This window comes from Podarcis liolepis, assembly GCF_965112155.1.
Source record: "Podarcis liolepis genome assembly, chromosome: 4".
NCBI lineage: Eukaryota > Metazoa > Chordata > Lepidosauria > Squamata > Lacertidae > Podarcis > Podarcis liolepis.
Genome location: NC_139558.1, coordinates 39650650 through 39668509, shown reverse-complemented (window position 1 = coordinate 39668509; position 17860 = coordinate 39650650). Strand labels below are relative to the sequence as shown.

The 17860-nt window shown below is 42.9% G+C and overlaps 2 protein-coding genes and 1 long non-coding RNA gene across 7 annotated transcripts in view; 1 reads left to right on the top strand and 2 right to left on the bottom strand.

The window, feature by feature from the left end:
* MSL3 (MSL complex subunit 3) overlaps positions 1-12324 on the bottom strand; it is a 113263-nt gene extending 100939 nt beyond the window's left edge. The window contains exon 1 of the mRNA XM_083502024.1: positions 12320-12324. The gene's annotated coding sequence lies outside the window, so the exon portion shown is untranslated. The remainder of the gene's footprint in view (positions 1-12319) is intronic.
* Positions 1-17860, bottom strand: part of LOC310706402 — a 386819-nt gene that overhangs the window by 111560 nt on the left and 257399 nt on the right. The window lies entirely within an intron of this gene.
* ARHGAP6 (Rho GTPase activating protein 6) overlaps positions 1-17860 on the top strand; it is a 181796-nt gene that overhangs the window by 59559 nt on the left and 104377 nt on the right. Inside the window, exon 1 of one of the 5 annotated variants that reach the window (XM_083501851.1) lies at positions 17221-17702. The exons of 3 other annotated variants lie outside the window; for them this stretch is intronic. In XM_083501851.1, coding sequence (XP_083357977.1) covers positions 17613-17702 — 90 coding nt within the window. In that variant the 5' untranslated portion in view covers positions 17221-17612. Of the gene's footprint in view, positions 1-17220; positions 17703-17860 lie in introns of those variants that run through there. One more of the 5 variants, XM_083501852.1, reaches the window with a different exon arrangement.

Genomic DNA, 17860 nt, shown 5'->3' with positions numbered 1-17860 from the left:
CTGGAGCCAGCAGCAAACTCTGTCAAAGCCTAGGGGTGTCCTAATCTCTGCAAGTGTTGACAGCTTTGATAGCAGGCTCAGGGACTGGTGTGTTACTGGAAAGCCACCGCAGGTGGTGGGGTGACATCAAAGAGGTGTTGCCGCAAGGGCTGAGGTGATCAACAAGCCTGTTGGACCCTGATGAGAGACAGTGCCTAGGTGACACAGGATAGGGGTCCTCCTCCCCCACCCTTTGCTAGCAGTTTTGGGGAGTTTTCTTGGCATTGCTCAGCATGCTCTGAGATCGAAGATTTCTGTTGCGGGGGGGGGGGGGGATTTCTGTAGAGAGCAGTCTTTCTTCCTGAATTGGCATTTGATTTTCTTTGTTTGCTGGAATATAAATTACTGGTTTAATTTTTTTTGATGTTTTGGCATATTTCTGAACCCTCCCAGTTTTTCAGAACGTAGGGAAGTGGCATATAAATGATTTTAGTATGTGTGTGAAATGGGTAACTACTATGGAGATTTTATGGTCGGTCTGCTAGGTAGCCCCAATTTCACTACTAATAACATCACCTACTTCATAGGGCTGTTAATCTCCTTGGAGGAAAGGAGAGATATAAATGTAGTACAGTGGTACCTCGGGTTACAGACGCTTCAGATTACAGACGTTTCAGGTTACAGACTCCGCTAACCCAGAAATAGTACCTCGGGTTAAGAACTTTGCTTCAGGATGAGAACAGAAATCGTGCGGCAGCGACAGTGGCAGCAGCAGGAGGCCCCATTAGCTAAAGTGGTGCTTCAGGTTAAGAACAGATTCAGGTTAAGAACAGACCTCCAGAACAAATTAAGTTCTTAACCCGAGGTACCACTGTAAATCTATTGCTGTGCACATACTCGTGTCACTTATCTCAGATGTCTGCATGAGAACTGTGCATCAGTAGACTGCCAGCCCCTTTGTCTTTGGGTCTAGTCCATGACTTACTGGATATGCATGTAATATATTTGGCACCATCTGGAGTTCCATCCAATTCTGATGATTAATTTGTAGGTACTGTGTCACCTTGAGTAGTTTTGGAATTGGCCCAGGAACTTAATGGTATGAGGAATTACAGCTACTGATGTCATTAAAGGCGAGTTTCTTTTAAAGCTGTCACCTCTTTTTTTACATTCCTAGTTAATATATATATATATGGGGGAAAGTGCTATAATTTCCAGATTCTAGGATGGGGAAAAAAGACCATAATATAAAATTATAAAACGATAATATAATGTAAAACCATTCCTAGTAGTGACATTAGCCTGCATGCAGTGCTACATCACTCCATTCAGAAGTGAAATTTGGGATTGCGGGAAGGACAGTTTATTTCGTTTAGAGAGGCATACATATCAGACGACACAGCGATTCTTCAAACAGCTCTTCTTCATTCAGATGCCAGAACAGAACTAAGCTGAGGGGCTCAGTCAGCCTGCTTATATAGAGCTCCAGAACAATGTAACTGTTGCCATTTTCTAAAACTATCCAATCACTGAACGTCACTTTTCGATCCTTCATTTGCATACAAAACTATCCACAGTATCCCCCTGCTGGCCCAGGGTGAGAACTTCAGTACATAACATTAGGTTAACAGAAAATGATAGACACATTTAAAAAAATGTCCCGTTCTCTCCCTCCACTGCCATTTATTTTATTTTAATCATAAGACACACCAACCGATTATTAGATTGTAAAACAAAAAGAAAGCCCCAACAGCACATGGCCTAGAAGTTTTTTTGGCTGAGATGAGACCTGCTCCCAGCTCTCTTCCAGCTGGGAGAAGACTGCTAAGGAACAGAGCATGTTAAATATTCAAAGGTCTGACCCTGTGGGCTAGTCTGTTCAGTCCTCTTCCTGTGGATTTTCTCTCCCCTGAGATAAATTCTTTTCAAATCCATACTTTGTGTTTTGTGGGGAGAAAGCATAATTTCAGGGGGCAGGACAGGTCAACTTTAAAGAAGCTGGAAGGGGAGCATAATAGAACGTATGAGTCAGGAACTTTGTTTCCCATTAGCACCCCTGCTGACAGAATTCCACGTTCCTAGCAGTTCTGCTTTGAGGGTATGTAGGTTATTTGGAGAAGCAAATATGTGTTCAAGTCCTTGAGATAAGAATGCTTTTGCACAGGGAAGGCTATCGGTCTTTTGGACTCTCTAGTTAGAGCTCTAAAAATATGGATTAAGAAATTTTGATTCAAGGTAAGATTGGTACTTTTTTGTGAAATCACCCAAGGCTTAGAGGACCAACCTGAGTACAGGAGAGGCAAGCAATTCTACAAATATGACAATATCAGGACAGATAAAGGATTCTGTCGGATAGTCTTAAAACCATCCCTATTTGCTTCCATGATTTGTACAGATTTTCCCCATTGTTCCCCTAACAAATCACTTGTTTGTATTTTAAAGCACTCACAGTTGCATTAACGTTACAGAAATGTTTCACTTTAGTGCTGGTTTTTCTGCAAGGAAAAGGCAACAGTAGGAGACATGGCCTCAGTTTACATGTTCAGGTAATGAAACAAAAGTTTGTGATAGAACCCTCAAAAATCTGCCTCTGGATTTATAGGCTCCCCCAAAGTTTATGGGCATTGCCATTCAAATGGTGTCCATGTATTGCATCTTGTGATCAATTATGTGGGGTATGGGGTTACTTGGGCCCCCCCAATATTCAAGTTGGTACCCCTGGTGGGAGGATTGGATTAGATACTGCATTGGCTATACCAAGACAGCAGAATCCCATGCAAAACCCATTAAAACAATACCAATTTATAATACAATTATTAATACCATTCTTTCAAATACCAAATTACAGTGGCACCTCAAGTTACAAACGCCTCAGGTTACAAATGCTTCAGGTTACAAACTTCGCTAACCTGGAAGAGTTAAGGCAGAGTGGAACCAGAAGCCCTGATTCAGGAAGAGGTTTGTATGGGAATCTTGCAAAAACAAAAGGTTTTCAGACAGCCCTGTGTTTTGAAGTTCTGACAATCATGGCTTCAGAGCACAGTATCACCTGATGTCATAGTGATGTCAGGTGAGTGACAGGTGAGCGGCCACTCTGTTTTCTATTGACAGTATTTGGGAGGAGGTGCAGTAAGAGGGCCACAAGACTATGTTTTGCCCTGGATCCCAGGTTACCGCTGGGGAGCCCTGGGCAGTTGTCTCATTAGTTATTGATAAAATACTGGGAACATTTTGGCTGACTTTCCGCAGCTAAGCATAGATGCACCAGGGAATATGTGAATGACCTGTGGTATCTGAGCAATTTTGAAGAAAACAGAGCCACTAAAAAGAAAATGGAATGATTCTGAATACAAACTCTGCTTTCCAGTTTCTTAATTCAATATTTCTTGTTTGTAAGATTTCCTCTTCTACCCTGCTTAAAGAACCTTTTGGTCTCTCACCTTCCGTTTACCTTTTGTCTGCTTTCTGGCAGCCACAGTAGTATCTTCTTGCCAGTAGGGTGTGTGAGCACGTCTGTTTGAAGCCAACAGCAATATTGGTCTTAGGAGTCTGTTTTCAGGGCCTCTCCCGAAGACTGGACACTTTCCTTTATGCACTGTGGCATTCCGCACACAGTCTTAGTGCCTGGGAACCCCATACTATTCATTTCTGAGAGAGGCTATAAAAACAAAATTTGTGCCTGGATTTGTATTGGCTTGTTTCTTTTTGCATGAGGGGTTAAATTCCAGTTTTGCACACCAAGCTTTTCCATGCTGCTGTTCATCCGAGACACAAAGAGAATACCAAGAGACAAAACAGGATGGAACTTGAGTAAACAACATAAATGTCAATAAAGGTTTGGAATGCTGAAAGTGAATTGCTAGTTGTTCTTGACATAGCTAAAACATATAAAAGAATCTGAAAATGTGAGGTCTTGGTGTGTCACATGGAAAACTACGGCAGTCAATTGCTTTTACACTGTTTCTCAAGCATACATGAGGATCTGAGACTCAGCTTGGATGGGAGAAAGACACGTGGTAATATGTTCAAGGTCTGGCACCATCACATCAGGCGCACACAATTGAATTCAATTGGCCTTTATTTCTCCTTGATGTATCGGTTTTGTATATGTAGGGGGTACTTTGGCTGTGTCTCATATACTTAGTAAGGCAGAATATGTATGTGATGCACACCTGCTTTGCTTCTCCCTTTGGACCAGTGGTCAATAACTTCCATATAATGTAACCATTTAAACACGAGTAAAACTACTTTTGAGCATAGTTTAATTCAGGGGTTGGCAAGGTTTACCTTGCCTGGGCTGGTTCACTCCAGCAGAGATCCCTCTGTGGGCCAGATTGCGTGTGTCCCCACGATTTCTGGCATCTGTGTCTGTGCAGACACGATATCCAGCGTCAGCGTAGATGTGATTTCCAGCACCATGGAAGCAAGTCCCTGCGCTGCGCTGTGCTGGTTTAGCGCAGTGCGCGGGGACTCGCCGTGCGGGCGACTCGGTTCGGGGGCAGCTTGTGGGCTGGTTAAATGACCCCCGTGAACCGCTTGTGGCCCATGGGCCTTAGGTTGCCTACCCCTGATTTAATTCATAAAGGTGATGTCTTATGGGCTCATAACTTGGCATTCTCAACCTCAAGATTAAAACGCATTGAACAATCTTATAAAGAGCACTGGGTGTTATTTGCAACAAGGTTAGACAGTGCTATGTGCAAGACTAAACTGCAGCTCTGCATTGGATTGGCACATTGCATCAGAGTGTTTCTATACTTCTGCTTATAATAATTAGAGTCATAGGCACCCCTTAACAAATAATCAAGCATAGTCTGAAATGGGGGGGGGGGCTAATCCCACTCTCCCTTAATAGCCTCTTTAATGTTTCACAAGAATGCCAAGATAAAATGAGCACAATGTGATAAATTAGCAATAATCTAAAATTTTCTGCTTGGGGGCGTTGATATAAGCAAACATCTTTTCCCAGCCAATTACACAATACATTAGAGGTAACTCTACAAAAACATACCGTAATTTTGTCATAAAATCAATAAGTCAGTATGGTACATTGTTGGATTTGGGATTAAATATCCAAATTACACTGAAGTAATGAATTCACTCAGCGTCCTTATCCTTCCTGGATGTGTTTATCTCTCAGCTTGCTTTCTTGACATCAGTAGAATTTGGAAGTACCATGGGAATCCAAGTGCTACCTATATGTTGCAATAACAGTGTGATTGGCAACTGTGCTGTGTGTGGTTTTTTTTAAAAAAAAATCAAATACAAGGTGCATGGATTATGAGGATTCCAGTTTGCAGGAAGGGAATGTTTTAAGCCTTCATTGCCCACCTGCATTTTCTGTGTAATACACAGAGAGAGAGCTATCAAGACTGCACAGTACTGACATTGCCTGCTGACATTAACAATAAGAATATGCCATAAAGCCTAATGTAAACATATAGATCAATATAAGAAGAAGAAGAAGAGTTTGGATTTGATATCCCGCCTTTCACTCCCCTTCAGGAGTCTCAAAGCGGCTAACATTCTCCTTTCCCTTCTTCCCCCACAACAAACACTCTGTGAGGTGAGTGGGGCTGAGAGACTTCAGAGAAGTGTGACTGGCCCAAGGTCACCCAGCAGCTGCATGTGGAGGAGCGGGAAGCGAACCTGGTTCACCAGATTACGAGACTACCGCTCTTAACCACTACACCACACTGGCTCTCCATATGCCCAAATAGGTATCTAAACAAGACAGTTTTAAGTCATGCAGTCAAATGTAGAAAGGGCATTGAGATCTTCAGACCGTTGAGCAGTGAATGGTGGATTCCCCCCCCCCCCTTCCATGCTGGCTGGGGATGATGTGGGAGTTGCAATCCAAAACAACTGTGTGGCACAAGGTTGGTGAAGGTTGATGTCCTTCGGCCATGCTAGCTGATGTGCTAAATTAAATTGCGGCCAAGATGGCTGGAAGATTACATCATTTTTTTGTAATCACACTGCTCTTTTTCAGCAGATAGCCAAGCATGGCTTGATTTGTTTTTATCTTTGCTGTCAACTTATTTACCCAAGTTGGTTGTAAATTTGCAGAAAGATTATCCTGTGAGTAAAGGCGTATAGGTGTCATTCCTCGTCCCTCTATATCCTAAGGTCTGCCTTAAGCAATCAAAGGCTCTGAAGCTTGTGGTGGTTTCTTGAAAAAAGGAGCACACTATGTAGGAACTGAGTCTCTTTGGTCATTCCTACTGCTTAAGTGGTGGTAGCTCTGCAATACTGTATAACAAATGCCTTGCATATAGTTTCAAATGGGTAAGTCATGACTTCCCCCCTCCCCTCAACAATCCTATGTTGTGGAGATAAATTATGAGACTTGGATTCAAAGTCTTGACCCGGCTGATGCTCTCCAGGTGTTTTTGATGACAACTCTCGTCTGATGGGAATTGTATTCCAAAACCACTGGAGGGCATCACATTGACAAAGGCTGCTTCAAACGGTGTTGGGATAAGGGAAGGGAAAGAATGCCACCCATTCCTGTAATGGGTAGAAAAAACAGTGGGCAACATAACTGGGGAAATGACACTTGGAGTTTACTTATAGAAGGACGGGGGGCGGGAGTAACTCATGCACTTTGGCAAGGCTTTAAACAGGTACAGAAGGGGGCAGATGGAGTCCAATAAATGACTTATTCACAGGTGAGCTCATAGGCTCATAGAGTTGGAAGGGACCACGGGGGTCATCTAATCCAACCCCCTGCAATGGAGAGTTGTCTCTTACTGCACAGCCTGGGCTCACAAGCTGCTGTAGACTCCTGTCTCCATCACACCTTTGGCTGTGGAGTTGCAGCTGGATGACTTCTACATGGGGACAGAAAGCTGCTGTTCTCCTTATGCTCTTCTGGGCAGGTGTGTGTGTGGTTGTTTTTATTCACAACCCCTCTTCTCCCAAGTTCCTTTTCTGCTCTCAAATCTTCAGTTTGGAATCTCTCTGGTGGATTCTCCTCTAAAAAGCTCGAATGCAATCTCTTTGGAGAAATCCTTTGTTGCCTATAGCAGCGGTTAAGATCTCCACCCCCTAAAAATGATTGTGTTCCAGGCATCCCACAGAGACCTCCACTGCACAGAATTACACCAGTATTTCTGAATTTACAGCCTCTGCTGTAAAACATTTTCAGCAGTAGAGCGTGAAAGTCCTCTTAGACCTTTATTTGACTATGCAGTCTGATTCTATATAAGGCCTTTCCTGTTATACCTTCCTATAGAACTTGTTTATGCAGGTGTTCTATACATAAATACAGCTTAAATAACCTACAAAGTGGTCCACCTAAAGCTGGAATTCTCACTTGCAGACATCTTCCAACAGATGCCTTTTCTGGTGGGAAGATACAAAACTTTATAATGAGGAAACCAGCTCATTTCATAGGGTTATCCATGAAAGAAATCTCTCCCATTTTTGTGTCCAAAAAACTGTCACACCAACCATGGTAATGTTAAGAACAGTAATTCTTATTCCTACAGAAATGTTAACTTGGTACATACTTTGCTATCACTATCTTTTAGACTGTAATCCTGTATCGTCTTACCTAAGTATAAGCACCGTTGAGTTCATTGGTACTTACTTTGAACAGACAGTGATATGAATCTCGTTTTCAGGAATTAAGTTAAAACAATGACACTTGTACTGGTGTGGCTTTCTGGCACACAACTTCCATCCCGTCCCACCAGCTGCCTCTATTGCGGTGGCAACAGCTTCTGTCTTCCACCGTGATGCAAACTGCTACCTAATGCTAACTTTACAAACATACAATTGAGTTAGGTTATAATAAAATCTACTTTGTGATTTTAAACCTGAAAATTCCAGTAACTCCTTCAACTCTCAAGCAAGTTCCTTTTAAGTCTGTTTAATAGGAGAATGCACAGAAAATTATTTGTGCATATATTTCAATAGAGGGTTGTGCCCCTCTGTAGGGAAGAAGTTATATTTCTTGTTTTTTCCATTATCATATGAAATATACCCATAGAGTCCTGCAGTGATTTCATGCTCTTTATGGCAGCTTGTAAAACAGTGACTGAATTTCCCCCCAAACCTCAGGCTTTTATATACATTATTTACACAGTGAGTCCTGTCTGATTGGTTGATTCTGCTTCCCTCCTGGAGCCTGATTGGGCTGCTACTGCAGGCCAATCAGTTGTTGCATTCTACGATCCTACCAGCCTGATAGGCTGATTAACTTCCTCCTGGGGTCTGATTGGGCTGCTGCTGCAAGCCAATCAGTTGTTGCATTCTAGGATCCTACTTACCTATTGTTCTAGGATCCAAGCTTAGTACATAACATCATACATTGGGTTCTTTTTGTGTACTGTATTCCAAAACTGCCTTCTGATTTAACATGGGGAGTGTTTAAGATGAATTCTGGAGTTGACACATTAAGATTTTACAGCTTTTTTTCATCCATTCAATCTTGTCCCTCTTTTCGTAACCAAGGGGACGAAACTGCACATGCATCAGGGGCCTGTCCAAAGTTGATAACAAGCTCAGCAGGTTATTGACTTTTGTTCTTCTAAAAATACAGAGTCATTTTGAATTCCCAAATCTGGGAAGCATAGGAATAATGTAATAAACATAGGGATAATGTAATAAGCATTCCAATCTGGCTTGAGTTTTAAGATGTGAGTGAATAACCAGTGTTTTAGCCATGTGCGCAGTGAGTTCTGCTTTGTCACTAATTTCCTCCCCTTTGCCATTTAGTTTGTCTGTCTCACTATGCAATTGTCATGCTGAAGTTTACACTGCATTAAGTGTTGTCACGTGTTGTATCGCTGGGGGACTTGCACAACTGCACTGCCATTACAAATGCAGGAAGAGGATTAGCAAAACACTCTACCTGTGGCTTGCATTGTGCTTCTGAAATGTTAAGTGCTGGTTGTAGTGTGCTGCCAGGAGCTTCTAGATGGGGATCAGTTGCTGAAAAATAAGAAAAGCCCACATTTGTTGACTTCTAACTCTTCACTTTCATTTATAGGGCCATTTGAGTTTTCCATGTTCGGGGAGGGGCATTTTACACACATAGATACCCACAGTGAATGTTATGTGGAAGAAACCATCACGTCTGCACACTGGTGGTCTGTTAATTTTTAGCCATCCCTCCACGAACTTCTAAGGGAAGAGTACCGGTGAGTTTGATGAAATCATTTCCCCAAATGGAGGAAAAACAAACAAACAGAAATGTACTGAATGTGTTTAGATTTCAGTTTAAGGCTGACTTAATTTTCTTTTGACAAAGAAAAGCACTTTCTTGAATGAAATAGATACTGTGTGTATTTACCTGAGGCTTGTAGAAATAGCTTATATGACTGGGCTGGCTCCGTAAACCCCAAGATGTCTGGCTCAGCAAACTTTAAATATGAAGAGGTCTGCAAATGTGGGACAGCAGCTTAATCTGTTCTAGGCTAGGCCGTCCAGCTATCTTGGCTTGCAAAAACAGAAAGAGAGAATCATTTTTTCCCCCTGGGATGGAAAGAAGTGCCATAGAAAGTGATTTACTTTCTTTAGGATTTAGAGAAAGCTCGTCCCTTTGAAACTCATTGATATTTAAATCCTAGTCCAAAACAGATTGTGTAAACAAGAAGCAATCTAAAAAGTGTTCAGCTAAAATGTAGCTTCAGGATGTCTGTTGTCCATCCACTTCTGAAGTATCTGGGACTTTAGAGCTTGTCTTTAAAATATCTTTCATGTAATGATGGTACCTATTCTGCCCTTTCGCTATGACTGTTTAAGTAGTTTCTTTTTAAACACTTTTTCTAATTGCATGGATAAGTGACCTTGCTTGTGGAGCATGCTATATGTTGACAGAGTGCATTACTTCATTTTGCCTCGTTGGCAACTTGAGATCTTAAGAAAACAATACTGAGGTTACTCTCATTCTGCTATCCTTGGAATGTTGCTTGGATTTTAATTTAACTCTGTCGCTGCGTGATACCCACACGGAGAGTTGCTTTTTCAAAGGGAGTAGAAATAAAACGCCTGAAATCAGGAAAGCAAAACTACCGGCACTTTCTACTTTCCCCCACCAGTAAGAGGTCTTGTAGCACTTAAGTTTTTGCATTAGCAATTACATATTTTAGGACCACTAGAAGAATAAATGAGAAAGTAAATGGCCTCCCTTCCTTGCAACATCTTGCAGCTGTTCTGCAGAGCAGCTTCAGAGACTGAATGTAAGCTTCATTTAATTTTTCTTTTAAAGGCACAGCTCTCAGGATTCAGTCTGGCAATCTATCTGTGTTCTGGCTTTGCTTGAGTACTCAAATTATTATTCCCAAAACTTTCCCTTGAGACTATTATTCAGAGGAAGAGGGCAGGGGAAGCAAAGGAATCAAAGCCAGTGGGAGCTAGATTCCTGCTCATGCTTATCTGTGGCCAGTGTGCCAAAATTTTTAACTCTTCGCAGTTTATATTTAGTTCTATAAGCTCATTTGCCAACAGTGATGACTGTAGTCAAAAAGTCATGTTTTCCCATTGTATTCAGTAAAATAGTTTATTTGAACATTAGCTCACTGAAGTAACTTTGACACAATTCAGTTTAACTACTTTTCATTGCAACCCCTATGCATATGTGTTTACTGAAAAGCAAGTCCCATTCAATTCAACTGGACTTTCTCCCAGGGAAGTAGGTATAGGTTTACAATTATTCTAACTTTGACTTGTACAGAGGATGTTCCTGGTAGATTATGCAAGCTTTGAATAATTAAGATAATGTGAAGGCCACTGCACAGAGTTTGGAGTTCCGTTGACAATGAGATCATGTTTAAGGATTGGGACAAGAAATGACACAACTTGGTCCTTACTTAATTATTCCTAAGTATGGAAGAATGAAAGGTGAGGTTCACGTGGTTAACTTCTAATAAAGTCGTCATGATGTTACCGTTGATCTTGCTGCTTTGTGATGTATTTGATGCTGGATGATGTAGTTTTCTATAAGGCAGAAGATTGCCTTAATTTAAAGCCTCATGTCATCCAGAGGTTCAGTCACTAGTCCAGACACCAGGGCTGGCCTATTTGGACACCTGGGGTGAACCACAAAACGTGAAGATCTACACTGGGAACAAGGGGAGAATACAGATCTACATTGGGAACAAGGGGAGAATACAGAACTACATTGGGAACAAGGGTGGGATCTGTATTCTCCCCTTGTTCCCAATGTAGATCTTCACGTTTTGTGGTTCACCCCAGGTGCCCAAATAGGCCAGCCCTGGTGTCTGGACTAGTGACTGAACCTCTGGATGACATGAGGCAATGCATTCCTTGGAGGCCAGATCTGCTGCCCTTTGGATTCCTGTTGCCTGAGGTGATGATCTCACCTTGCCTCATGGGTGGGCCAGCCCTGCTAAACACCAGACCATAGACGCTCTAGCAATTTGACATCCCTGCTCTCAGGATATGCTTGTTTAATGTAACCTAGCAGAAGCCTTCCATGACCAATGTGTCCGCCATCACCTTATTTTACTTGTTTATTTTCATATTTTAAATTTGCCCTTTTATAAAATCAGATTGCAGGGTGGTATACAACAAATATAAACTACGAAACAATAGAACACCACCATCATAAATGCCTGAGAAAATAAAAATATTTCAACACCTGGCATAGAAGGACTAGTGAAATAAATGCCAGCCATGCTTCCTTAGGGAGGTCATTCTAAAGCTGGGCTGCCATGACTGAAAAGGTCATCTCCTTTGTTATTACATAACACACTTCTGATAAGGAAGGCACATGGGACCAGGGCCTTGGCAAAGAGGCTAGCATGGACTGAGGAGTTTCTTCAACAGTTTGGGTCTAAAGCTGTTTAATTAGGGTTCTAAACTTAAGTATCATCAGCATCTTGAGTTGGACCCCAAAGCAAATGTGTAACCAATGCAGTTTTCTTAAAATGGCAGTTATACAAATGAATCTGACAATACTAGTTAAAAATTAAATTCTGGGAGCTGAATTCCGCATGATTTGGCACTTCTGTGGTCTCCTCAAGAGCAGCCTCACACAAAAAGCATTACAGTAGTACCTCGGCTTAAGTACTTAATTCGTTCCAGAGGTCCGTTCTTAACCTGAAACTGTTCTTAACCTGAAGCACCACTTTAGCTAATGGGGCCTCCCACTGCTGCCGCGCCGCCGGAGCACGATTTCTGTTCTCATCCTGAAGCAAAGTTCTTAACCTGAAGCACTATTTCTGGGTTAGCTGAGTCTGTAACCTGAAACGTATGTAACTTGAAGCCAATGGAACCCGAGGTACCACTGTACAGTAATCCAGCTAGGAAGATACCACAAAATGAATGGCTGTGGCTAGACTACTCTTGTCCAGGAGGAGCTTCTTCTGGCAAAGCAGCCGAAGTGCCCACTTGCATTCCTTCTTCACTCTTGACACATCTGCCTCTCTTCTTACTCCTTTCAACCAAAATTCATGGGTTACTTGCAACCGTTAGGAACTGTTCTGGATGTCTTCTACGTGCGGCCCGCAGCTCAGAAGGATTAGCATGTTATTCTCCATTCAGAGTGTAGCTGCAAGCTATATTTGTACAATACTTTTCTTCTTGGGAAATTGGTTTTGTTTATACATTCCTTTAGTGGAAGCAGCTTTTGTTATTTTGCAAATGGAAGGATCATGGCTGAGTGGGAAAATAGCCGAACTGATTTTTATATATTTCAAAATGGTTACTATTTGTTACTTACATTAGAACGTTCAGTTTTCAAAGGGCGCAACAATATTTTGGTGTATTTGCCATCCAAACAATGTGAAGGGACCCACCGTTATTTCCATTTAGCAGATGGGGAACTGAGGCCGATGTTAGACATCAACTTGCTTACGGCAACACTGTGTGCCCTGCATCCTCGGTAGAAATTTATCACCTATCTGAAATTACCTCAGCGTCTCATGCAAATAAGGCCATTTGAACCTCTTGAAAAGCTGGACAATTATAGATAGAAGTTAAGTTTGGAATGCCTAGATTCTATTGCATCATGCCCCACCTTGCGTTACATTTCATTTCTTGACTGTAACAATGTGTTTATGTCTATCTGTTTACGGTATATTAAAGGCAATGTCCAATGTTAGTCACATTCAGAGTTGGATCATATGCCATTGATAAGTACCAAAACAACAAAAGCTAATGTAAATGGTATGTTAGGAGTCTTCTTCCTTCTTCTTTGGTGATCACTCGTAGCTGAGTAAGATTGTCTTCCATGAGCATGGTCTTAACAGTGAGTCCATAAGTGACTGTGGAGGCCAGTTCTGGATCCGCATGTCCTTCCACAGTGGGGACATAGGTTTCCGGGTGGGAGTTGATCACGGTGTTTCTCCCTTTCGTCCTGAGTTCGGGTGTCTTCAAAGCCCATGACACCTTTGGTAAAATCTGTTGTCCAATTGGAGTGCTTGCAGGCCAGTGTTTCCCAGTTGTCGGTGTTTATACTACATTTTTTTTAGATTTGCCTTGAGAGAGTCTTTAAACCTCTTTTGTTGACCACCAGCATTACGCTTTTCATTTTTAAGTTCAGAATAGAGTAGTTGCTTTGGAAGATGATAATCAGGCACAACATGACCAGTCCAACGAATATAAATGGTATATTAGGAGTGATACCCTATTCCCCATGTGTAGGGCAGATACTACCTGGTTTTTCCACAGTTCTGTAGTAGCTGTATACATATTGCCATCTTGTTAGCAGCAATGATCACATGCCTAGGAGTAAACCTTGCTGAGTTCAGTGGGGCTAACTTCTAAGTAAATATTAATAGAATTATGGAATGAATCACATTTAAATGTATTTATGTACACTAGACACATTCTTGTATCAGTTTCTCTATTTTTTAAAAAAGGTTTGATTCTTCTTTTTAGTGAAGAAGCATGTCTTTTTAGATAGTTTGCAAGTTTGGCCTCTTTGGGGTAGTCTATATATATTGTATAGTGCTTAATAGGCTTGTAAAATGCTATGATAGTACAGTACGGTATCATACAATACAATCTAATTTAGCATGATATTGTAATCACATAAGGTAGAGAAAAGTTGAAAACACTAAATATGTAATTCTTTGTTCCATAGATGAAGGTGGTTTTAAAGTTAATTCTATTTTTAAAAAATAGTACAGTAACATCTTATAGCATAGTCCAGGCTTACAAGCATCAAGCTGCTTTGATAATTAGTCATATTACCACTCAGAACAGAAACCAGTAGGTGGGTTTTACAATGGTCCTCTGCCAGAATTATTGTCTTAAGACAGCATGAATATAGTCAGAACTGAGGCAGAAGAATTCATTATGCTGGCAACTGCAGTTTTCTTTCTTCTTTTTAGAAGCTGTAGTTTCTAATACTTAAGTATCATTTTCTAATGATTTCATCTCACAAACCAGTGTATTAGAATCATACAGAGCACAGTTTAATAAGCCCGGCTAGGTTGTTAACTAACTGCAGAATGATGGGTGGGAAAGGTGAAACATTATTCATTTGCTGATATATTTCAAATTCTATTTGGGGACTAGTTTTGTTAGTTAGAGCCCAGGATGTCTAAGAATAAATCAGAAGCAGGAAATTGTCATTATTGAATATAAACACTAAATCCAGTAGGTCAGAAAATGTTCCAGATGAAAGCATCATTTTCCAATAAAAGCGAACATTTGTTCCAAACAGATTTTGAAAACCTTCCACAGAAAAATTTAAGTGCAAACCTTAGTTCTGATGCTTCAAAAATTTGCAGGCCTGGATTTTAGAAGGAATGATTTTAGAAGGAACGATGTAGGGGAGATAGAGGGAGGTTTTTCTACATCCCTTAAGACTAGAACTCAGGGAGCAGGGCATTCAGTGAAGCTGAATGTTGCAAAATTCCAGACAAAGAAAAACTTATTTGCACAGCACATAATTGCACTATGCAATTTGTTCCCATACAATATAGTGATGACCATTAATTTGGATGGCTTTAAAAGGGGACTAGACAACTTATTGTAGGAGACTAGCACTGTGTTCTGCCTCCACTTTCAGAGGCAATTGAATACCAGTTGTTTGGTGGATCACAAATGGTCAGAATGGTAGTGCATTGATGTACTGTTCCTATGTGATGACTTTTCTTCTTCTATACAGACTTTTTTCTATATAGCTGTGGCACTTTCTCTTTATGGGAGTTATAGTTAAATGGAGCTTCCATGAGCAGGAGCAGTGTACACCCAAATACTATGCACTGGGAAGGAGGCGCTAGATTGGAGAGACTGCTTGTTTGTCTGTTTCATAAAAATTATATGCCACTTGATTGTTGTTGCTGTGTTAAAAAAAACAACAAACAACTTGTAAAAGCAGTTTACAAAAGATAAAACAGCAAAATAAAGGGGGGGGGGGGAAATACAACCGTACTGTCACATTCATGGCCTGCTTGGCAATAGCAGGCTAGCCACAGTTGGGAATAAGATGCTGCACTTCATGGGCCTCCTGCCCAGATTCTGTGCCGGTCTTGATTTTGGAACTTCATACCAAGCTATTTTATTGATTCCATTTGCAGACTGCGTGTCAGTTCATAGCACATCACGAAAACAATAAAATACTCATCAATTGTTACTTGACCAGTTTCACAAATTAAAAGCCGAAGGTTTAAAATTCACAGTAATGGAACTGCAGCAGATGTCCAAACAATGGATCCAGCCCAAAACAGGAGCATGTCCCAACAGCCTGGGTGCATACGTGTGTTCTAAGTTTACGACAAAAACTCAACTCAGTTGGGGATCATTGTACCTCTAGGCTAGTAGTCTCCAGCTTTACAGACCAGGCCCCTACCTTTAACCCAAACATGTATTTTGGGACCCGTTTCTTATTTATTTTTGCCTTCTATTTGTCTGGCATTAGTGCTGCTGCTTTTGTGACCTACTTTAAACCAGACTGTGGCCCAGTAGCAGCTCCTAACCCACCAGTTGAAGACTAACAATCTAGGGCAGGGCTTCCGAAACTTATGTCTCCAGCTGTTTTTGGACTACAACCCCTATCATCCCTAGCTAGACCTCAAGCTTTGGCACAGGAGATAGTAGGAGACTATCATGCTATCTGTGACTTCAAGTACTTGGGCCCTAAGCTGCTGCTCTATATCTGGAAATACACGTTGGATTAAAATCTGCTCTGCCTGCCCATTCATAATAGTTGGCTTGCCATTCATGTTATATGGCTTGCCTTCTCCCGATGATTTCTGACACCTTTGTATGTCTGTTTTGTATGTTCAGTTCACTAGTGATGGCAAGACAAAGAAAACGGGCACCTCTTAGCTTAGTAGACAGAGCTGGTGTGTAGACTTCCCCTTCCATTGGCTTCCATTTCGAATGGAACCCAGGGCCTAAGCTTTTGTCTCCTTTTCTAGCCTGGGCCCTCCAGGGCTCTGGTGCTTCACCCAGGCACAAAGGGATTGGCTTTCTTGACCACCTCTCTCTTCTGGGGCAAAGCTATAGTTAGAATAATAGAATTGTGGAGTTGGGAGGGAAAATGAGGGTCATCTTGTTCAACCCCCTGCAATGCAGGAAACTTTTTGATCCTTGTGGGGCTCAAACCCACAGCCCTGAGATTAAGTTGTTGGAAAGCTTCAGCTGTCAAAGGCACAAAGTTGTATCCAAACAGTCATAGCACCCTTGGAGACATCCAGTTTGTCTGTGTTAGCTGTGATCAAAGTGTGGAAAGGACTCAGGCCTCAGTGCTAGCATCTGAAGAAAAAACAAAATTCTGGAGAGGGAGCACAGAAGAGGGAAAGTATATTGCGAGGTGGCAGGGGTGCCAACCTGAATCAAATGTTTTTTGGTGTGGGGGGAGGGAGGTAAGCCCTGCCCTGCATAATCGATAACAAGATGTGTGCGTATACAGCATTCAAATGGCAATTCAACTTTGGGGAGTTGCCCCCTAAAATATTTGAAGGGACCTCACCCCCTAGGAGTCAGCTCCTGTTCTAGGTGGGCAAGTTGTGTTCAACACGGCAAGATCTCTGAAACAAAAATAGCACTTTGACAGGAGCCCATCAGGGGTAGGGGTGTGTGTGTGTGTGTGTGTGTGTGTTTTCTTTCTTTGGGGTGCATACGGCAGCACCCATGGTGGGCCTGCAAGTGGGACAGAGGGCTGGGGCAGTTGGGTGCCACCAGTGAGAGGGCTCTGTTGTCGTTTTAGAAGACAGACACGGCATATTCGTATACAGAGAGGCATCCTCTTTGCCTTATGGGTGGAGCCGCTGCCTTCGCCTTGTCAACGACGGCGACCGAAAGGCAGCTCTTCCCTTTGCGGAGCATAGGGGGAGGGGGTTACGAGCGCCCCCCCTCTCCTCCCCGCCCCCTTTTCTCCTCTCTCTCCCAACTCCACTGGTCCCAGCCAAGCGCCGCTAGGAGGGCGGGATGCGGCGGCCCCGCCCCGAGGAGGCGGCAACCTCGCCTGCCGCGGCTCTGGCTTAATCCCGGTCGTGGATCCGCGGGGCTGAAGCGGCGGCGGGGAAAGTAGTTTGCGAGGGTGATGCTGCGCCGCTGGCTTCCGCGGGAGGCGGAGGAGCGGCTGCCGCCTCTGGGACGCCTTGCGCGCGTGTGAGAGGGACGGAGGGAGTGATTGTGAGACAGGCACACACACAACACACACACGCGCGCGCCAAGCGGGGCGAGGGAGAGTCCCGCCGGCCATGCTGCAGCGCCGGGGCGACCTGGGGGGCTCCCCTCCGGCCTTGGCGGGGGGCCCCGTGTTGAACGTGAAGCCCTGCCTCTACTACGCGGTGAGTGCCTTCGCCTTTCTCGACGGGCTGCCGGGAGCGGGAGAAGGGGGCGAGGCGCCCAAAGGGGCTCGCGGGGATTCAAGAGCGCCTGGCCAGCTCCCCTCGGAGAAGCCGCGCTTCTGAGCTGCTCCGGGTGTGGAGCGGCGTGTGTATGTGTG